Source organism: Aegilops tauschii, chromosome 1 (genome assembly GCF_002575655.3).
Source record: "Aegilops tauschii subsp. strangulata cultivar AL8/78 chromosome 1, Aet v6.0, whole genome shotgun sequence".
Classification (NCBI taxonomy): domain Eukaryota; kingdom Viridiplantae; phylum Streptophyta; class Magnoliopsida; order Poales; family Poaceae; genus Aegilops; species Aegilops tauschii.
In genome coordinates this window covers 379,699,331-379,721,595 of record NC_053035.3, presented here as the reverse complement: position 1 = coordinate 379,721,595, position 22,265 = coordinate 379,699,331, and the positions used below count along the sequence as shown (strand labels likewise).

Here is a 22,265-nt window from a genome sequence, read left to right as displayed (position 1 = left end):
CATGCATGGCAAGCCTAAATACACAAATTAATTGTCACTATTTTTTTTCTAACATATACATATATCCGTGTCATCTTGTTTTCTAGGCAGTCATGTATTTGGTGTGAAATCCCCTCAATCTTTTGTTATCCAGGCAGTCAAAACTAGTTCAGTCTGCACACTTGTACGTGCATTTCTTTTAACTGAACTTGTAAGAGCATCAGATCTATAATATTCCGAGTCTCTTCTCAAACGAATATTGCATGACAATAGTTTGATGCCGCTGCTGTAGGAACCTGAGTACGCGGTGATGTTTGCGGCTAATTTTAAATTTAAACATTGATTAACAGAAATTTCTTTCATACTTTATGCAGTATTTACTTGCATTGTTATTTTTATGGTTTTCTTGAAGGTGTAAACCGCACCGGGGTGGGGGGGGGGGGGGGGGGGGGGCGAAGGACAATGTTGGCAGAACTGTTTTAATGCAGTTCTAGTAGTGGCGATAGCATATATCATTAGGGAGAGGAGACCAAGGGAGATAAGTCGTTTTAGTGACGACGAGGACAGGCATAAGATTAGGAGCTATGTGCTGAAAAATATATGTGATGGGTCTTGAAGTAACATGCTATGACGAGCCACGTTTAACTGAAGGAACATTCTGTATGTGGGAGGTGTGGGCTGCATGACAGCGTGCATATTACAGTTGAAGAAAACTTACTCTGTATGTGCATTGTGTGAATCATGAATATCTTATTTATACATGATCACATCAGTACAAAAGTACTATATTCTTTCCACTTACTTTCATTGGCTAGCTGCCTACACATTTCCTCTTTGGCGTTGGCTCCAACAGTTTTGACTGCGAGTCGCTTTAGTTATCTCAAATCTTTGGCAGGCCTGTCATCTTTGGACAAGAATAATAAGTAGAATCTTTTTCACGGCTCGATAGAGAATTCGATGGTGGACCTTGTTAACAATGTTCATGCACTTGCTGAAGACCATTTATATAGGAGGGTTCTTGTTGGCACATCAAAAGGGTCCACTGGCTTTTGCAGTAGTTTGTCACATTATTTAGGATTTTTATGTGTTTCAAACATTTAAAATATGCATATGTTCTAGTAAAGGAAATTAGATAGATCATAAACAAGGAGAAATTTTCCGAGTACAAAAACTATGTATTAAGTGGTATGAAGAATCATGTGTATATAAGTACAAGAAAGACCGAAAGAGGCCACATGACATTGTCTCTCCTGTACCTGTGTGTTCAGTTCTGAAAAGAAAGGAATCATGTGCATCCAAACAGGTCGTGATTGGCAACTAGAGTCATTTGATATGTTTTTTTTAGAAAAGGGGGACATCCCCGGTCTCTGCATCAGAATGATGCATACGGTCACCTTTATTAGCAAGCAAATAGGTCCAACAAAAGTCTTAAAGTCTCGAACAAAAGCTGCTCACAAAGAGCTAAGGAACAAAAAAGAAAGCCACAACCGGCTGACAAAAGATAGATAGGAAAACTAATTGCCTATCCTATTACATGACCGCCTTGCCTGCTGCTACATCCTCACCGCCCTAACTGGAGCGTTCAGTCTACAATCGTTGTCGTCGGTGTGTGGCGCCTCGCCTGCTGCTACATCCTCACCGCAGCCTGCCTGACACCTATTCCTATGGTTAATGGATACCGGTGCTCTGCTACATGTCCGCCGCCGCTGCCCCGTCGCAGTAGCACCCAGTTGGAAGGCGGAATGATTCGTTCATGATTTGTGTGAGACGAACTGGCTTTATCCTAGTAAACGGGCCTATTAATGATCAGTGGCGAGATAGTGGATGAAAGGAATATGGGCAGGCCCTCGTTTCGTATGCCACCTACATTTGCTGCGTGCCGCACAACGTGATAACGCACAGCATGTGTGTGTGACACAATGTGGTAAAAGAAGTTGAGGTGACGTGTGTGTGACCCAACTTGGTAGAAGAAGTTGAGGTGACGTGGCTAAAGAAGGCAGAGAACCCATGTCAACCTGTGGTGGGTGCCTCTTGTAATTCGGGGGCTGCTGATGTGGATAGCTTGCATGTTAATATAAATAAAGTAGTGGGGTGAATCTCTTAGGTATATAGGATAAGCATAACACCAGCTTCATGTTTCTCGCCTTTGCCAAGTCATGCTCCATAAAGATGATTGTATCATCTACGTACTGTAGGACAGAAACACCTCCATCAACTAGATGAGGTACCAAACTACCTACTTGGCCAGCATCCTTAGCCCTCCCTATTAGAATCGTCAACATGTCAACTACAATGTTGAATAGAATAGGTGACATTGGATCTCCTTGTCTCAAGCCCTTATGTATTTGAAAATAGCGACCTATATCATCATTCACTTTAATTTCAACACTTCTTTTTTGCGTGAAAGATTCTACCTGTTGTCGCCAGGCTTGATCAAAACCTTTCATCCTCAACGCTTGTTGGAGGAATGACCATTTGACTTTGTCGTACACTTTTTTGAAATCCACTTTGAAAACTACCCCATCTAGTTTTTTCGTATGGATTTCATGGAGCGTTTCATGCAGGACCACCACCCCTTCAAGGATGTTTCTATCCGGCATGAAAGCAGTTCGGGACGGCTGCACCACAGAATGTGCAATCTGCGTGAGCCTATTTGTCCCAACCTTGGTGAAGATTTTGAAACTTGCATTCAGAAGACAGATGAGCCTGAACTGCTCAATTCGTACAGCCTCTGTTTTCTTAGGAAGCAAAGTGATGGTTCCAAAATTCAGATGAAACAAGTGAAGCTGTCCAGCGAATAAATCCTGGAACATCGAAAGCAAATCCCCTTTGATAATATGCCAGCACCTTTTATAAAACTCCGCCGGAAATCCATCCGGCCCCGGAGCTTTATTATTCTTCATCTGAGAAATAGCTTCAAACACCTCTTTCTCCGAGAACGGGGCAGATAAAATATCATTCTCATCTGAAACAAGCTGAGGGACATCCTCATTCCGCGACTCATCTAGAGTTACGAAATTATCCTCCGGAGGCCCAAAAAGCTGTTTATAATAATCAGTGATGTACAATTTTAAGTTCTCCTGTCCTACAATCGTCCCTTCATCTTTCTCAAGCTGAAAGATCCTTTTATTTCTATGCTTGCCATTGGCGATCATATGAAAGAATTGAGTGTTGGCGTCCCCCTGGACCACTTTGCGAACCTTCGCCCGCAATGCCCACTTCAATTCTTCTTCTCGCAGGAGCTCTTTTAATCGCATCTCCGCATCTAATTTAACATGAAGTTCCGTTGAATCTAGGATCATGGACTCGGCTTTTACATCCAAGGCCTGAATAGCAAGCAATTCCAACAGTCGGCCAAACAGCAACATTGGAACCGTGGCAATTTCAAAATTTCAACCCCGGAGATGAACTGGAATTTGGCACTTGAGTTCTGCAGACCAATTCAATTCCTGCAACCAAGCGGAGGGCCTCAGATTTTCTGCAAACATTTGTTGCTGAAAGTTGATCATGATATGGTTGATGATGGCCACTCCTACATAGCACGCCATAGCAGCTGTTGCATCATGTACGGTTGAGGCTGACGGGCGATGGCTACAGGTCCTGAGTACCTAGGAAACAGCCCATGACATCAGCTCAAGCGCTGCTTCTTGTTGCCCCAAGGCGAAGCCTATCTATCCGTTCGTTGTCTACTTTAATGCCACTTCTTTGTGAAGCTTCATTAGTCAACCGAATGCAACGTGCTTGACAGGGATGCTCGGGCCTTTTTCTTCTTCTTCTTTATCACTGTACGTGTAAACACATGAGGATCACAGGATCAGGTCGAGTCGAACATAGGATAGGAGTAGTACGAACGGCGTCCGGGAGGAAATTATATTAGTATCACCGGAGTAGTGTCCTGGTCAAATGGGCACAAGCGCTTCCAGTAAGTAATCCAGTTGCTCCTCCCCTTCTTTCCCGGACACGTCTGGCCGCGCTGCCGTGCCGAGCATATCCACGCTACGCTACACCGACGTGGAAGCCCCCACCGCACCTCATCCGGCACGCCTCCCACCGGCTTCGGCCTATATCAATCTCCGGGCCGCGCACCGGATGCCGCCTCCCATTTCCCCCTCCCATCTCTAACAACCATCCGCGGGCGGTGCAATCTGTTTGTATCCGTCGCTCGCTCCCGACGACCGAGAAGAGCTAGCGCCGTTGCTCGGCGGAGGCCAGGCGAGAAGAGGAGATGGACCACGCGGCGGAGGCGCAGCGGACGGACCTGATGACGATCACGCGGCACGCGCTGAACGAGCAGGGGCGGCACCCGGAGTCCCGGGGCGACTTCACCATCCTCCTCTCCCACATCGTCCTCGGCTGCAAGTTCGTCGCCTCCGCCGTCAACAAGGCCGGCCTCGCCAAGCTCATCGGCCTCGCCGGCGAGACCAACGTCCAGGCAAGCGATCCAGCACACATGATCCAAGTCCTCTAGCCGAGTCCCTTTCTCGCCTAGCTTGTTTATTAATGTCTGCGCGCGCGGTTGACCGGAGGGCAGGGGGAGGAGCAGAAGAAGCTGGACGTGCTCTCCAACGAGGTCTTTGTCAAGGCGCTCGTCAGCAGCGGCCGCACCGTAATGCACTCTTCTCACTCTCCTACACATGGGCAAAGTAAACTACAATCCTGAGCCAAGGATCTGACTTTGCCGTGCTGCGTGCAGTGTGTGCTCGTGTCTGAAGAGAACGAGGCGGCCATCTTCGTGGACGCGCCCCTCCGCGGAAAGTACTGCGTGTGCTTCGACCCGTTGGACGGCTCCTCCAACATCGACTGCGGCGTCTCCATCGGCACGGTATGCGCTCCTCTTACTCTGCTACTCCGAGCAGAGCTGCTACCTGTTGACTGGTTCAGCACATCGTTCAAAAAACGAAGGTACTATGTCGACCGGTTAGTTACTGTTATCTGATCGGCGTTTTCATTCTGCTCTGTAGATCTTTGGAATCTACATGATCAAAGACAAGGACAACGCGACTCTGGAGGACGTGCTGCAACCCGGGACCCACATGATCGCCGCTGGCTACTGCATGTACGGGAGCTCATGCACGGTAATTATGTTCCCTGATGATGTATTTTCACTCCCATTACTTCACCCCACCTCTTCATCCTAGATTCAACGTTGTTCTGGTTTACCGCAGCTTGTGTTGAGCACTGGGAACGGTGTAAATGGCTTCACTCTTGATCCTTCCCTGGGAGAGTTCATACTTACCCATCCCAACATAAAGGTTTGTGATACAGCTTACAGCAACACAGTCCTTTCTACAATTTATTCACTGATGTGCAACAAAAGGTTAGCCTATTTTTTATCATATATGTGCTTCCTGGTTGTGCAGATACCAAACAAAGGGAAGATCTACTCGGTGAACGAAGGAAATGCCAGAAACTGGGACGCGCCTACAGCGAAGTACGCAGTACATCTCATTTCAAGTTCACAAACATCAGTGTCTCTTAACAAGTTAAGCTGACTTCTCCAGCCAACATTGCAGGTACGTAGAGAGATGCAAGTTTCCCCAAGACGGCTCATCACCAAAATCCTTGAGATATATTGGAAGGTCAGTGTCAGTCTTTCAGCTGTTTGTCTGACAGCAAACTGAAACCCTTCCACATCTAATTCAGTCTGATTGCTCCTGTTTTACTGAACTTGATAGTTTTGCTATGTTGTTCTGCTCCTTCTGAATTTTAGTATGGTTGCTGATGTTCATCGCACCCTGCTCTACGGAGGCATATTTCTGTACCCCGCCGACAAGAAGAGCCCCAACGGGAAGCTTCGGTACGCTGATGCTTAGCAGCCTTCTTCCTTCGTGGTATCCCCAGCTGATTACGCTTATCCAATGTGCATTCCTGAAGCTGGTGAAATGTCGTATTTTCAGTGTTCTGTACGAGGTTTTCCCCATGTCGTTCCTGATGGAGCAAGCCGGAGGCCAGTCTTTCACCGGCAAACATCGGGTAAGGCCACTGAATTCACCGAATTCCTTTTTACCAGAGCAGCACTTTCTACTTTGATACTATGCCACTTCGTCTGATTCAGAGCATGTGCTATTTTACAGAATCGTAGTATCATCTTAACTTCATGTGATTGCTGATCTTTGGCGTGCTGTAACTGAAAAATGGCTTGCTGCGTTTGCATTGCAGGCCCTTGAAATTGTTCCTTCTGAGATACACCAGAGGTCTCCGATATTCCTCGGGAGCTACGATGATGTGGAGGAGATTAAATCACTGTACGCTGCGGAGTCGAGCACCGCCTGATCTGAGTACCTGAAGACACATACACATGTTCCGCATCGGGTAGCTAAAAGAAAAGGTTATGTTCCGCGTTGTGACAAAACTCCTTAGGTAGTGTTATGGTGATTCTGAGATCATTGTCATGGCCTCGATGTAACAATATCCGTGTATACATATATTTGACATATTGCACGCCATTTTAACAAGTATTTCCTCTGTAAAGAAATATAAGATCGTATATTTCTTTACAGAGGGAGTACTCCAAGAGAGCGGTACGTCATACCAGGGAGGGGTTCCCCAAGGGAACAATCCTTCCCTTAGGTGGTGTCTAACGAGTGAACGATTGTGTTTTGACCAAAATTTGTTTTGCACTTCCGATCACGGACCACACCCCCTTAATTTTCTCTCATGGCTGTCAGCCAAGATCAATTCCAACATATATATGTAGTTCATCATTATCAATAATAAGAGTTCATTGATCTTGTAATTCATCACAGTTTTACATTCAGAGCAAGGAAACCACCACAAAACAGAAGCCTCATGCATTCAGACACCAACTAAGTTCGCAAGGGGACTGGACAAAACGATCATATACAGGAGAGCACGGCACCACCACCTGGTCATATTAAACAGAACCAAAAAACTACCACCAGGACTTACTGATCAAGCGAATGCACGACCAGGCTCATCTCAACAGGCTGTGGCCGTCAAGTTGAATGTTCCTCCAGCCTACCGATGAACACGTCTGTCAGCGGTGTCTTGGAGGTAAGCATGGCCCGCAGCAGCACAACAGCCTGCAAGACAACGAAACCTCAACGATCTGGACACAGCAACTGGTCTGCATAAATCTGAAATTCTATCTACCTTATTACGTACCTCTTGTTTCGTGATGTCAATGTCCATCTCCACCACGTTTGCCTTGTCTCTGCCACGCCAGTGCTTCGTCACAGACATCGCGGAGGCCTGGTGCACTAGCAGATCATCGTCTACCACGTACTTTCGGTCTTCGACAAGGTCATAACAACAGCCAACACACGAGCTATGGGATACTAGACCCATGAAGTTCTTTGGTTCCACGGCGTCTTTTTTGGGAGCGGAGCAGTCAGGATGCCTGCAGAACGGGCTAAGGGGTGGATTCAGCAACGTCTCAGCGGGGTACCCACCTGCTATGAAGCCTGCCGCGTCGAGCTCGACGACGCTGGCGTACAGATTGGCCATGCCGCCGGTGCCGAGAGGAGAGGCGAGGCCACTGTCGTTCATGTTCTTGATCACACAGCCCAGTGGGTAAGCCAAGAAACCGAGAAGCAGATCCACGAAATCATGCTTGCATTCAGCATACATGACCTTCTTCTCCTTGGCGTCGTAAAAAAACTTGGTCTTGAATTCTGATGAAGTTCCCGGGTCTTCATAGAGAGTTACCGCGATTTTCTGGTTGATGCTCGGTTTCATAGTGGCACGAGCATCCTGACCACCGGTTCCCATGGGTAGAAAAACATCGGTGAATATGGTATCCGACGACAGAGAGGCCTTCAGCAAGGATATAACCTAAAGTTATACAGAATAATCCAAGTTAAGTTGTTACTAGAGTAGAGAAAATGCTTCAACCTCTAGGAGTAAATTGTGCTACCTTGGGCCAGCTGACACACACTTCCACCTCCTCAAACCCGGGGAAGGCGGCCTCAGATTCAGAGCTGAACCTGTGAATCAGCGAAGTGCATGCCGGCGTGATCGTCCAGTCATCGCTGATCACAAACCGTTCTTTGCACCTCACGAACTTACCGGGCGAAGAGCTTGCCCCACTGTACGCACGCGCAAGTCTGTCCATGACTTTCCAACAGCTACAGAGATTGCCGTTCACCTTCAGGTTCGGCTGGCTCTTGACGGACGCATCGTGGGCGAAGCAAAGATTGTACCTGAGCCTGAGAACACTAAGGTAAGTTTCAATAATAGAACTAAATCAAGAATTCAAGGTCAAGAAATCGGGCTAAAACTAGATCATCATGCATGCATTAATTCGTCTCGCAAGAGAAGAGAAGATACGTACCGGCCACCAAACTCATGGGCGGTCGACGGCGTGAGAAGCATGCCATGGCAGGCGTCAACCTTAAGCAGCTTGCCTCCCGCGAGGCGTCTGACGCTGTCGCAGAGGTTGGAGAGGCACCCCGGCGACGGCGCCACGCAGAACTGGATCGCGGACAGCGGAAGCGTGAGGAAGCTGAGGACGACGTCGACCAAGTCGGAGCCCGCGTCGGCGAACAGCACGCGGTTGCGCGACTTGTCGACGGCGAGGTTAATCTTGATGGAATCCATGGGTGCAGACTATTCGTACTGGTTCAGGAGAACTGTGGGATGGATGGATATGCAGATAGTCGAAATTTGAGGAGTAAAGCGCGAATTTGAGGGCTTTTGTTCCCCCATTCCAGTGCCCCTTTACTCCGAGCGAGTGCAGTGAGGTTCGTTCCTCTATATGCTTTACTTTTTCTTTTTTTGATTGAGAGGACTCTTTATACTTTACTGCTTTACGTATTTTTGTTCTTATATATGTGGTTTAGCCCACTGACATCTATATATTTACTTATTCACGGGGTGATGTTGGCTAAGAAAAGATAGTTGCACAGATGACAACCGCCGTCGCTTGATGTAGAGGCCCGGGGTTTCAATCTCCTCTCCGAAAAACAAAAGAAAAATGACAGCCATCCAATTAAAATCTTTTTTTGTGAGAATTAAAATCTTCTTTTCTATTTGCACAATTCTCACAATGTTTTTTTTTCTTGAGGTAAAACCATCACGGCGAAGTATATTAATCGGGCACAATGGTTACATTGTCAGCGACCACAGGACGGATTAAAACTAGAAATTTTATACGACATTGTCGTCAAAGTGTTTAGCTAAAACATGTCGTCAGTCATAGCTTAGCTTCTTTCAGTCGAGTAGAAGCAAGAATGGCAATTCGGCTCGGATTAGGCCTTGCTAATGTACCTGCACTCTGTATGGAAGATGTTTCTCCACCTTGAGCTATGTAATCCCTTTTAACCCCGAAAAAAACCAACAAACATGTGTTCCCTCTTGGCCCTTCTAGAACAATGACTAAAAATTACACGTGTGAAGTTATGACAAAGAAAGGTACATTCTTCATAGATGGCCGAAGGTTCTGGTTACCGGGCGGTAATTCAATTACCGCCTGGTAACCGAGTTTCTTGCCCCCCACAATAAACACCTATACCGAGCAAACAAGTTTACATTATTAAACCTAAAAATTTTGAATTCAAATGCTCAAGATAGAGTTAAACACACGACATCTCTCTTCCAGTAAGGGGTTCTTTCAAGTTTACAATATCAAAACAACATTTTAGATATTTGCATTTAAGTTTTTTCAGCGCAACAACATATGCACCAAACGTTTTCTGAGAGAGGTGACAAGGAAGATGATCACGAAGCTCTAGCCGCCACTGGACGCCAACCCCTCTCGTGGTCGAGGCAAAGCCTATGCTGCGGCGACGATGGGAGGAGGTGCGGTTTAGGGGCAGTTTGTTGGGGAAGGCTTGGAGGTCTCGGAGGGCCGCTGGGGTAGGAGAAGGAGATGAGGGCTTGAGTGGATGTCTTCGTTAGGCGGCACTCGGCGGCGGCGTTGGTGAAGCTGGTGGTGGCTGGACGAATCTAGTCCGGTGTGCTTCTACGATGGCCGCTAGGCCACTTTGTTTCTATTAATGGAAATCGGGGAGAAACACTTTATGTGCAAATGTTATTTTGTAGGGCGGAAAATATTTAAAATGCTTCAACATGTTTGTCCCTTTTTCAATAAGGAAGATAACACCTGGCTTTCGCATCAAGCGATGCACACAACCATCTTTACTATAGTATTCAACAGTCTGACATAACAAATCCATGGATCAACTCACAACCACCTTCATGATGATCTATGTTGCTACACCTACTAGTTTGATGATGTTTCTTGACTTCGCACCAACACCAGGTAATCTGGTGGCCTCACTAAGCCGCCCCACGGCGAGCCGAGAGCACTAACCGGTCTACCAAACCCTTAGCACAAACGGTGTGCGCACACTCTGGAATACGTTGTTGTCATCTTCTGTGGTCCCATCTTTAGGATCGATCAACACATTAACCTTGTCAGGCCCAACTGTCGTTGCCGCCACCACGTCAACAGACAGTGCCACCTGAAGGAAATATGCCCTAGAGGCAATAATAAAGTTATTATTTATTTCCTTATTTCATGATAAATGTTTATTATTCATGCTAGAATTGTATTAACCGGAAACATAATACATGTGTGAATAGATATACAAACATAGTGTCACTAGTATGCCTCTACTTGACTAGCTCGTTGATCAAAGATGGTTGAGTTTCCTAGCCATAGACATGAGTTGTCATTTGATTAACGGGATCACATCATTAGAGAATGATGTGATTGACTTGACCCATTCCGTTAGCTTAGCACTTGATCGTTTAGTTTACTGCTATTGCTTTCTTCATGACTTATACATGTTCCTATGACTATGAGATTATGCAACTCCCGATTACCGGAGGAACACTTTGTGTGCTACCAAACGTCACAACGTAACTGGGTGATTATAAAGGTGCTCTACAGGTGTCTCCGATGGTACTTGTTGGGTTGGCATAGATCGAGATTAGGATTTGTCACTCTGATTGCCGGAGAGGTATCTCTTGGCCCTCTCGGTAATGCACATCACTATAAGCCTTGCAAGCAATGTGACTAATGAGTTAGTTGCGGGATGATGCATTACGGAACGAGTAAAGAGACTTGCCGGTAACGAGATTGAGCTAGGTATTGAGATACCGACGATCGAATCTCGGGCAAGTAACATACCGATGACAAAGGGAACAACGTATGTTGTTATGCGGTCTGACCGATAAAGATCTTCGTAGGATATGTAGGAACCAATATGAGCATCCAGGTTCTACTATTGGTTATTAACCGGAGACGTGTCTCGGTCATGTCTACATAGTTCTCAAACCCGTAGGGTCCGCACGCTTAAAGTTCGGTGACGATTGGTATTATGAGTTTATGTGTTTTGATGTACCGAAGGTAGTTCGGAGTCCCGGATATGATCACGGACATGACGAGGAGCCTCGAAATGGTCGAGACATAAAGATCAATATATTGGACGGCTATATTCGGACACCGGAAGTGTTCCAGGTGGTTTCGGAGAAAACCGGAGTGTCGGAGGGTTACCAGAACCCCCCCGGGAGAAATAATGGGCCTTAGTGGAGAGAGAGAGAGGGCTGGCCTAGGGCAGGCCGCGCGCCCCTCCCCCTCTGGTCCGAATTGGACTAGGAGAGGGGGGAGGCGCCCCCCTTTCCTTCTCCCTCTCCCCCTTCCTTTCCCCCTCCTAGTAGGAGTAGGAAAAAGGGGAGTCCTACTCCTATGCTTAGGCAAAGCCCTGCGTCGGTAGCATCATCAACACCGTCATCACGCCGTCGTGCTGACGGAACTCTCCCGCAAAGCTCTGCTGGATCGGAGTTCGTGGGACGTCATCGTGCTGAACGTGTGCTGAACTCGGAGGTGCCGTACGTTCGGTACATTGATCGGTCGGATCGTGAAGACGTACGACTACAGCAACCGTGTTGTCATAACGCTTCCGCTTTCGGTCTACGAGGGTACGTGGACGACACTCTCCCCTCGCGTTGCTATGCATCACCATGATCTTGCGTGTGCGTAGGAATTTTTTTGAAATTACTATGTTCCCCAACACCACCATCCTACACGCATCCATCAACATGCATCCGACGCCGAGACTCCATTGTGCCACGCCGCCGAGACCAGCCACCATTGATGCGATGTTAGAGTTGTGTTGAATATTGTGTACAAGGTAGGTTACAATTGGACTCTGAGTAGTATTGTGTTTAAATAGGATATGGAGTCGTGTCCTAATAGGACACTTGTATCCTAGGCCTCTCTAAAGGAAATATGCCCAAGAGGCAATAATAAAGTTGTTATTTATATTTACTTATATCGTGATAAATATTTATTATTCATGTCGTGTAATTGCCACGGCAGATGTCCTTAGTGTGACGACTCGTGAGGCCAACGCATCTATGTGGTAGCTTGAGAGGGGTTGGGCGGAATCGAGAGACGCAACATAAGACAAGGATTTAGACAGCTTCGGGCCCCAGGAAACATCATCCGGTAATAACCCTACATGCTGTTTGTGGCTAGGTCTCATTATGATCATGAGGGAGTCGCCGGTAAGCCGGTTCTCCTCTAGTTGTGTCTAGCCCTAGAGATTATTGCTTCTTGCTTGTCCCTCTTGGGGAGCCCTGCCCCTCCTTATATAAGTTAGAGGGGCCGGTTACATGTGGAGTCCTAGTAGGACTAGGACTAGTCTATCTTCTCTTACAAGTTAATTACAAGTCCGGGTCTTGCTTCCTCGTAAAGGAAATATTCGTCATCCCTTTCCTTTTAATCCGGCCCATCATAACGTGAGACGGCCTTCTGGGCTTTAGGCCTTTCTTGTCCATCTGACCCGCCCGCCGGGTTACTAATGAGTCGCCAAGATCGGGCAGGTTATCTGTGAATCGCCAAGCCGCAGGGCGGGTCACCAGTGAGTCGCCAATTCCGGCCGGGTCATACCGTGGGGTATATCCCCGACATTAGCCCCCAGTTTAATTTTGATTTATCCATGTTAAACTGATCCTGTAAAATAAACACAAGAACAAACTTGATAGGTTGTGCTCCGGGTTAAATTTTTGTAAGCCGGCACCTGATCATCTTTAAATCCTTGTCATTTCCTTCTTGATACATGCCCATGAACTCATAGCAAATCTCCTTTAGTAGATATGTTCAAACTTTGTGAATGCAAAAAATCCAGATACTTCTTTTGAGAAATCCGGGTCAATAGGTCAGCTTCAGAGTCAATTTACTCGCATTAGTCTCTTGTAGAGAAATATTGTAAGAAATAATCCACTTGAATCGGCTTCCAAAGCGCCGGCTTAATAAACATCTTAGACTCAAGATTCATCTGGTGATCCGCCAGTTTAAAGATGTAGAGGCTGGCTAGTTATAATTGCCAAAATTACCGTCTTGTAAATATTGATAACACCGGGTCATAACTGTTGCCGACGCCGGGTCATTATTATTGGTGACACCAGGTCATGCTTGTTGCAAACACCGGGTCAATCTGGTCTGCTCCAAACTGAGAATTTGAAGATTTTTTCTCCCTTATATGCATATCACCTGTAGCCCCCAAGGGCCGGGTCATTATATAATAATGAGCAGAGACTTTGTAAATATGATCATGTAAACTTGACTAGCAACGTGTAGCCCCCAAGGGCCGGGTCAGTAAGATATTACCGAGCTGGGACTTTGTATATGATTCATTGATAATGACAGCATATGATGTAACCTCCACCATGGGGCTTGAACCCACGTCCACAAGGTTAAGAGCTTTGTACTCTACCAACTGAGTAGTGGATCTTTCAATATAATAGATTAAGGCTTGTGTACCTTGAATTTTCGACAGGAGCAATTGGTAGCCCCCAAGGGCCGGCTCATTACAATGTGATGAGTCGGGTCTTCAATAAGTTGAGCAAAAACAAATGTCTTTACATTAGCCCCCAAGTGCCATGGTGCATGCTGGCAGTGACATGGGACTTGCATATTTGATGTAATCTCAATTTGAATAATGTAGCCCCCAAGTGCCGGGTCGTAAGCCTGCAGCGACTCGGGACTATTCTTTCCATTGTAGAATAAATCATATCCATTGATAAAATAATAGCCATTGCGCTAAAGCGACTTTGAAAACCTCAATAATACCGGTTATTAATAACCATAATAAAATCCAGCCATGTTGGCTATTCAAGATAATATAATCCGGTATGAAAACCTCAATCATTCAATATCATGATGACAATCCAGCCAAGTTTGGCTATGAAAGATGTGAATACATTATCGGTTGACAAGTAAATCTGGAGTTTAAATACTCGGCGGCTCTTGGCCGATGGTGAATTAATGCACATTCATGGTAAGCCAGAATTTTAATAACCCGATGGCTTATAGCCTTTGAGAAAATCCAGAATGGATACCCCTTTTGAAACATCAATTTTGATGATGATCTTGAACTTAATATAAGTCATAGTTCTGCAAATCCTGCACAGAGTTTAAACAACATATGCCCTGGCGACTTAACGTCAAAAGCCAGGGCGGGTAACCACCCAAATGTAGTCTTATCCTGCACATAATTAGATCACAAGATCCCTTGGCGGTTTACCGCAGGGCGGGTCATAATATCTCACATATAACCATTGATGTGTAACAAGGAGTCACAGATAAGCCTGTTTTGAATCATAACTTTGAAACATAACTATAATAATAATATTATACCTGTGATATTGAATTTTCACTGCCGGTTTATGTGACCTGTGCAGTAAGGGTGATAACCCAATCTTTGGAAATCAAGACTTCCAAATGTTTATGATTGTCATATGATGGCGACTTATCATCCAAAGTCAAACCGGGTTAAATAGCAACCACTCATATACACTTTAGATATGATCAAAAGAGCTTCAAATAAAATCCAAAAATTGTTTGCAAAAAGAAACTTCAAAAAATTTGAGGCTTCTGATTCGAATACGATCAGAAAACCGTCCCAAAGGGGTCAAGCTAAGATTCGAATACGATCATATAGCCCCCGGTGGCTTTGGCGTTGCCGATCAAGAGGGTACCGACAGCTATGTTCCCTTTGGTTCGAATACGACCTATGTTTGAACAGGAAGCCCCCAAATGACCTTGAGAGTTGTTTAAAGACGCTGATTCGAATACGATCCACGTCGGTTCCCAAAAGGGGTTGAGCTATGATTCGAATACGATCAAGAAGCCCCCTAGTGGGCTCGGCAGTGTGCCGATCAAGAGGGTACCAACATCTATGTTCTCTTTGGTTTGAATACGACCTATGTTTGAACAGGAAGCCCCCTAGTGATCATGAGAATATTTAACGACTCTAATTCGAATACGATCAGGGTCACACCTAAAGGGTTAAGCTAAATTCGAATACGATCAGCTCCCAATGGTCATTAAAGCAGGGTACCTGTGTTTGGATTGTGCTTTGTAACAGACTCTTTTTGATCCCTTTAATTTTTTCCTGAGAACTCGAACTTTTGCGAGAGATAAATTCTTTTTGAACCGAAAAAACCGGATATTGAGAGTTTCAAAGCTTTGTGATAAACAAATTTACCTTGAACCGGATTTTGAACCGGATTTGAGAGCTTCAAAACTTTGTGGCAGATAAATTTCCCTTGAACCGGATTTTAAACCGGATATTTAAGAGCTTCAGTGCTTTGTGGGAGATGTCAAGTCTCTTGAGCCGGATCTAAACCGGAATCCTTCTTTTTAAGCCGGAAATTTTCTGACGGCCTTTAAACTTTTTACCAATATGGCGGTAGCCTCCGGAACCGGGTTATTTTTCCCTCCAATGACCCGGAGTTCTTGAATGCATTGAAACCGACCAATGCTGCCGAGTCATATCATTGTAGCCCCCGAGTCTCAAGACGACTCGAGGAGTTGGCTTTGAGATTCTCCATATTGACCATAGCATAAGGTGTATATCATTGGTGTTGATAGCGCGATGTGAATCCACAGAAGGTTGAGGTGACTGCGGCGGGTTATAAATGATCCTGTATGAGCCGTGTCAGCAACTCGGCCAATGGTCCCTTCCAACTGGCTGTTTGAAGTTAACCAAACTTTAGTGGCGGCGACTTGTGCGCCTGCCCATTATCCATCCAATGCAGACGGCGGTTGATGATAATTTGCCTCCAATTTGAAAGAAAACCGGGCTACCCAAGCTGTGACTTGCTTTATACTCAATAAACACCTCATGCAGACAGGTGCGGCCCGGTGTGTTGATGTAGACCAGGCCGCGAGAGGAGGACGGAAAAGATGACCTCCGCATCAGAGGTGGCTCAAACAGATGAACCGGCCGCGGTGTTATAAACCGGCGCGGACGGGCAAGTTAATCACATCGTTTTGATGTAGTGAATAATTGTCTTGCATCAATAATATTGCAGACCAAGACAAAGATAAACTGCTCTTTGACAAAAAATATTATGTACCAATAAAATATATTTTAGATGGATATCACCTGATGTGCCAGGCCGGAAATAATCCGCCATGAAATTGATGATCGCTAGGTGAAGTTGAAGTCGCTCACTGGTGAACCGGCCGCGGCGTGGTAAACCGGTGCGAACGGGTGAGTCGGCCGCGACGTTTGTAAGCCGGCGCGGATAGCAAGTCAGCCACGGCGTTGTAAGCTAGCGCGGACACGTGAACCGGCGGTGAGGGCGGACGGGCGAGTCATCCGTGACGTTGTAAGGTGGTGCGGACGGGCGAGTCGGCCGCGGCGTTGTAAGCCAATGCGGTCAAGAGAGTCGGTCGCGGCGTTGTAAGCCAGTGCGGTCGAGAGAGTCGGCCGCCGCGTTGGAAACGGCACGGACGCGGGTGCGGTCTTGGTGAGTTGATGTAGATCGAGCTGTACGGGCGGCGGCTCGTGCACACGCGTTCAACATCAAGTGGGTGTGGATGCCCGTTCATGATGATGCTTAACACATACTTCATACACATAGCATGGCACCACCTTTATAACGAATATTGCCCTGCACATAAAAATGTACATACCAAAGTAATTGTTCTTTGATTAAAAATATGTACTAGAAATAGATAAACACAATAGCACCTGATATATTTTGTCAGATGAACACGGATGATGGCATTAGTCAATGCTGGACAGGGTCAGACGAACGCCTAGACGTAGGTCTGATAAACAGTAGCACCCACGTGGCACAATGCATCTGCTGAATACAGCCGGCAGGCAAACTTCTCGGGCGTGTCATTTAATTTTTGATGTGATGGCTTGCCCCTTGTGACCACGTGAGAGCTTCCTTGGAGGTCTCGTTGACAGCATACTCTGGTAGATCGCTTCCTTTCCTTTGGATTGTACTGCGAAAACTAGGTTCTTTCTCCCACAGGAGGCGACGGGAGAACGGGGCGATTCGGCCGTGGTATATGCAGCGGGTGTTTCAGCGCCTCGATGCGACGGCCTGTGCGGGAGCGAGTCAGAAGCGGACAGGCGGGCGACGTGCGGTACGAGCGTCCCAGCGCGGAGACTCGCGCAGAAGCGGAGGGGCGTCGGCCGCGACGACGGCGCCGGCGGGTCTACAGATGCCGGCTGATGTGTAAACGCTGATTGAGACGCCTGTTAATGTTTGTAGCGCCTGGCCACCACAGGTGTGGATGTAGCAGCTTCCATAAAGCAGCGTGGTGGTACTTTGAAGTAATACTTTCCCTTCGGATCCCACATGGAGTATTTGATGTCTGTCGGTTCCTCAACGGCTCAACTGATTTGACTATTGTCAAGATACCATATTACTTAGCTTGATGGAAGTTGAATTGCCAGGTTCCTGGTCGCTTTTGCATGTGACTGCTACTGCCCTCTTTTTTCTTTTTACTCTGATCTGGTAGTATCCCTGGTGTTTACGTAGCCGTTGTACGGAGAACAAAAAACTGAACTAGCAGACTACTTCCCATGGAAGCAGTACTAGTTGTCAAATCAGCCTTGAATTTTACGTAGTGGGAACCGCACTGCTGGTTGGTAGTAGTATATCTTGAAATCAATCAAATCACTTTGGAATTGCTTCCGCGGTCGCTGACGGCCTGGTTGATCTGGGGGCCCCAGCAGTAACTAGGCGGTTTGAAGCAGTAACACAGGAAACAACGGGCGATGTGACAGCGACAGCAGCTTCAGAGTCCAAGTCGGAAACAAAGTCCTTGGATGACTCAGAGGGGATGCAGCGACTCATGGCACCAAGGCGGATTTGAAGACGAGGTGAAGATAGCCACGGAGACGGCGCTCGAGCCCGTGGTTGAGGTGGCAAAGAACGAGGAACGTGCCCGCAAGGCAGTTGAAGGCGGCGGCGGGCCTTTCCCATGGAGAGCCGATGGCGGCTCATAGTCAAAGTGATTCACGGTAGAAACTACTAGTAGCGGCTTGGACCTCCTTGGCCATCTTGCTGATCGACCGGATGAACACCTCGCCAAAATTTCTGATCTTGATAAAAGCTGATGTAGATCCTTCCAAAACAGATTTTTCTTCATCCGGAAAAATTGCGGACCTCTCGAAGCCTTAGCTAAGATCCCTCCAAGAACTCAACACCTCCGTGCGCAGGCCCCACGGTGGGCGCCAACTATCGTGGAATTGTCACGGCAGATGTCCTTAGTGTGAGGACTTAGTCGTGAGGCCAACGCATCTATGTGGTAGCTTGAGAGGGGTTGGGCGGAATCGAGAGACGCAACATAAGACAAGGATTTAGACAGCTTCGGGCCCCAGGAAACATCATCCGGTAATAACCCTACATGCTGTTTGTGGCTAGGTCTCATTATGATCATGAGGGAGTCGCCGGTAAGCCGGTTCTCCTCTAGTTGTGTCTAGCCCTAGAGATTATTTCTTCTTGCTTGTCCCTCTTGGGGAGCCCTGCCCCTCCTTATATAAGTTAGAGGGGCCGGTTACATGTGGAGTCCTAGTAGGACTAGGACTAGTCTATCTTCTCTTACAAGTTAATTACAAGTCCGGGTCTTGCTTCCTCGTAAAGGAAATATTCGTCATCCCTTTCCTTTTAATCCGGCCCATCATAACGTGAGCCGGCCTTCTGGGCTTTAGGCCTTTCTTGTCCATCTGACCCGCCCGCCGGGTTACTAATGAGTCGCCAAGATCGGGCAGGTTATCTGTGAATCGCCAAGCCGCAGGGCGGGTCACCAGTGAGTCGCCAATTCCGGCCGGGTCATACCGCGGGGTATATCCCCGACAATTCATGCTAGAATTGTATTAACCGAAAACTTAGTACATGTGTGAATACATAGACAAAACAAAGTGTCCCTAGTATGCCTCTACTTGACTAGCTCGTTAAGCAAAGATGGTTAAGTTTCCTAACGATAGACATGTGTTGTCATCTGATGAACGGGATCACATCATTAGAGAATGATGTGATGGACAAGACCCATCCGTTAGCTTAGCATAATGATCGTTTAGTTTTATTGCTATTGCTTTGTTCATGACTTATACATGTTCCTTTGACTATGAGATTATGCAACTCCCGAATACCAGAGGAACACCTTGTGTGCTATCAAACGTCACAACGTAACTGGGTGATTATAAAGATTCTCTACAGGTGTCTCCGAAGGTATTTGTTGAGTTGGCATAGATCAAGATTAGGATTTGTCGCTCTGTGTATCAGAGAGGTATCTCTGGGCCTTCTCGGTAATGCACATCACCATAAGCCTTGCAAGCAATGTGACTAATGAGTTAGTTGCGGGATGATGCATTACGGAACGAGTAAAGAGACTTGCCGGTAACGAGATTGAACTAGGTATGAGGATATCGACGATCGAATCTTGGGCAAGTAACATACCGATGACAAAGGGAATGACGTATGTTGTTATGCGGTTTGACCGATAAAGATCTTCGTAGAATATGTAGGAGCCAATATGAGCATCCAGATTCCGCCATTGGTTATTGACCGGAGATGTGTCTCGGTCATGTCTACATAGTTCTCGAACCCGTAGGGTCTGCACGCTTAACGTTCGATGACGATTTGTATTATGAGTTACGTGTTTTGGTGACCAAAGTTTGTTTGAAGTCCCGGATGAGATCACGGACATGACAAGGAGTCTCGAAATGGTTGAGAGGTAAAGATTAATATATTGGAAGGTCATATAGGGACACCGGAATGGTTCCGATAAGCTTTGGGGATTTTTCGGAGTACTGGGAGGCTACCGGAACCCCCCGGAGAGTTAATGGGCCATAGTGGAGGAGAGGAGGCAGGCCACGGGAGGTGGCGCGCCCCCCTTGCCCAAGCCGAATTGGACAAGGGGAGAGGGCGCGCCCCCTCTTTCCTTCTCCCTTTCCCTACTTTCCCCTTCCCCCTCTCCGTTGGAAGGAAAGGGGGGGCGAATCCTACTAGGAACGTATTCCTAGTAGGACTCCCCCTCTTGGCGCGCCCTCCCTTGGGCCGGCCTCCTCCTCCCCCTCCTTTATATACGTGGGCAGGGGGCACCCCAAAGGCACAACAGTTATTTCTTAGCCGTGTGCGGTGCCCCCCTCCACAATTTACTCCTCAAGTCATAGCCTCGTAGTGCTTAGCTGAAGCCCTGCGCGGGTCACATCACCAACACCGTCGCCACGCCGTCGTGCTGATGGAACTCTCCCTCAACCATCTACTGGATCAAGAGCTCGAGGGACGTCATCGAGCTGAACATGTGCTGAACACGGAGGTGCCGTACTTTCGGTACTTGGATCGGTTGGATCGTGAAGACGTTCGACTACATCAACCACGTTAACTAAACGCTTATGCTTTCGGTCTATGAGGGTACGTGGACACACTCTCCCCCTCTCGTTGCTATGCATCTCCTAGATAGATCCTGCGTGACCATAGGAATTTTTTTGAAATTGCATGCTACGTTCCCCACCACTCTAATATATAGTGAGGGTAGACACATGATGTAACCTATGCCAACATAATAGCACAGGAACGCAGGGGAAGCCGGCGGCATGTGCTGGCGTCCAGGGTGACCGGGTGCGGTATTGTAGTAGTGTCATGGGGAGGAGCGCCCATAGTCAAGCCCCAGTGTCGTGGGTTTGTCACGACAGATGTCCTAGCGAAAGGACTTAGTCATGGAGCCATCGCAACGGGTTAGCTTAAAGGGATTAAAACGGACAAAGGACACGAGAGGTTTATACTGGTTCGGCCCCTTGCGGTGAAGGTAAAAGCCTACGTCTAGTTGTGATGGAATTGCTGTGGTCTCGAGGATCAAGGAGCGGAATCGCTTTACCTAGATCTCGAGTTGTTGTTTCTTGTCCTTGAACCGCCGGGTCGTGCCTTTATATACACAGGTCGACGCCCGCCGGCTTACAGAGTCCCGATGCCGGGTTATACACATACCAGCTCGGTCTCTACTTTGTCATACCTTACAATACAAGTCATGAATTACATGGCGGTTTATAGCTACAGGCCTTAATCTACCTTTGGGCCTTGGGCCTTCGAGTCTCTGTAGTAAACCGCTTTACTCCTTGTCTTCATGGGCTTTAAGTATAAACAACCCATTGTAGGGATAACCCGGTTTCCTTGGCCGGTTTACACCTAGTAATAATATCCCCAACATTAGGCCCCAGATTGATTTGAACTGATTCATGTCAATCTCCAAAACCTTGAGAAAATTTCTTCTTCCATATCTTCGCATAAATCTTGTAAACCGCCATGACGTCACCATCTAGTATCATGATAAACCGTCATGATGTCACCTGTTATTTAAAATGGTATATACCTCACCTTCATTAATGAGCCTCCGACAATCGAGGCTACAACTATCACATATCCAACCTTTAGGCTCCTCGATTCTCGCGTCTGGCACTTATCCTTTCACCTTTATAAATAAGGCCGAGGGTCCTTTCCATTTCCCCCCTTGCCTCTTCGACTCTTCTTCTTCCTCCCGACGCCTCAGAACCCGAACTCCGCCGCCGCCGTCAACCTTCGCGTCTGCACCAACCAAGGCCGCTGCATCAACCTGTTTTGACCAGAGAACTGCGACGCACCTCCGCTGTTCAGCAGCACCAGTAAATATTCCTCTTCACGAATGTCAGATCTGCATTAGGGTTTCCAATGTTCGTCAGTGTTCTTGACTGTTCATCTTTTTCTTTCCTAGATCGCATAGTTTGATCCGAATCTGATAGCAAAGGTGAGCTATAGCAGTTTAGCACCCCTTTTAAACCTCAGAAAGTACCCTTTCCTGCATAAGATTCCATCCAAGCATATGTGTTCTTCCGCTGTCACGGCTTTAGGTTAAATTTATTTCCTCTTTTTAGAACTGTGGCAGATCCAAATTTATACCACCGATCTGTGAAATCTGTTTGCGCCATACTTAGAAACTTTTGTAAATCTGTAGCCTCTATACCATTGTGGGCGGTTTATCCTTCATCCTCTGATAACTCATCATATACCATTAGCCCTCTGTTAAACCG

The 22,265-nt window shown here is 46.9% G+C and overlaps 2 protein-coding genes across 3 annotated transcripts; one reads left to right on the top strand and one right to left on the bottom strand.

The window, feature by feature from the left end:
• Positions 1 to 3,807: 3,807 nt before the first annotated feature.
• On the top strand, positions 3,808 to 6,413 carry LOC109753147 (fructose-1,6-bisphosphatase, cytosolic). Its single transcript, XM_020312071.4, has 10 exons — positions 3,808 to 4,411; positions 4,511 to 4,585; positions 4,673 to 4,801; positions 4,941 to 5,054; positions 5,145 to 5,231; positions 5,340 to 5,410; positions 5,493 to 5,558; positions 5,690 to 5,776; positions 5,877 to 5,952; positions 6,139 to 6,413. Exons 1-10 carry the CDS (start codon positions 4,205 to 4,207, stop codon positions 6,250 to 6,252), a joined length of 1,026 nt encoding a protein of 341 aa, XP_020167660.1. The 5' UTR covers positions 3,808 to 4,204; the 3' UTR covers positions 6,253 to 6,413.
• Positions 6,414 to 6,683: 270 nt separating this feature from the next.
• LOC109753146 (uncharacterized) lies at positions 6,684 to 9,342 on the bottom strand. 2 transcript variants are annotated; one of them, XM_040387411.3, is made up of 4 exons: positions 8,273 to 9,342; positions 7,856 to 8,156; positions 7,105 to 7,773; positions 6,684 to 7,022 (listed from the first exon to the last, which is right to left on the bottom strand). In XM_040387411.3, the coding sequence occupies exons 1-4, from the start codon at positions 8,536 to 8,538 to the stop codon at positions 6,936 to 6,938; spliced, it is 1,323 nt and encodes a 440-aa protein (XP_040243345.1). In that variant the 5' UTR covers positions 8,539 to 9,342; the 3' UTR covers positions 6,684 to 6,935. The 2 variants fall into 2 exon arrangements, with proteins under 2 accessions (XP_040243345.1, XP_020167659.1); XM_020312070.4 differs by having other exon boundaries at positions 7,856 to 8,147; positions 8,273 to 9,340.
• Positions 9,343 to 22,265: the final 12,923 nt, after the last annotated feature.

Bases quoted from the DNA above. Each gene is read 5' to 3' on its own strand.
- LOC109753146 (XM_040387411.3), bottom strand. From the start codon at position 8,538: ATGGATTCCATCAAGATTAACCTCGCCGTCGACAAGTCGCGCAACCGC. The intron at 7,774-7,855 runs GTAGCACAATTT...GTATAACTTTAG, and splicing joins TGTGTGTCAGCTGGCCCAAG to GTTATATCCTTGCTGAAGGC. The intron at 7,023-7,104 runs GTACGTAATAAG...GTTGTCTTGCAG, and splicing joins TTGACATCACGAAACAAGAG to GCTGTTGTGCTGCTGCGGGC.
- LOC109753147 (XM_020312071.4), top strand. From the start codon at position 4,205: ATGGACCACGCGGCGGAGGCGCAGCGGACGGACCTGATGACGATCACG. The intron at 5,055-5,144 runs GTAATTATGTTC...GGTTTACCGCAG, and splicing joins TGTACGGGAGCTCATGCACG to CTTGTGTTGAGCACTGGGAA. The intron at 5,411-5,492 runs GTACGCAGTACA...CCAACATTGCAG, and splicing joins TGGGACGCGCCTACAGCGAA to GTACGTAGAGAGATGCAAGT.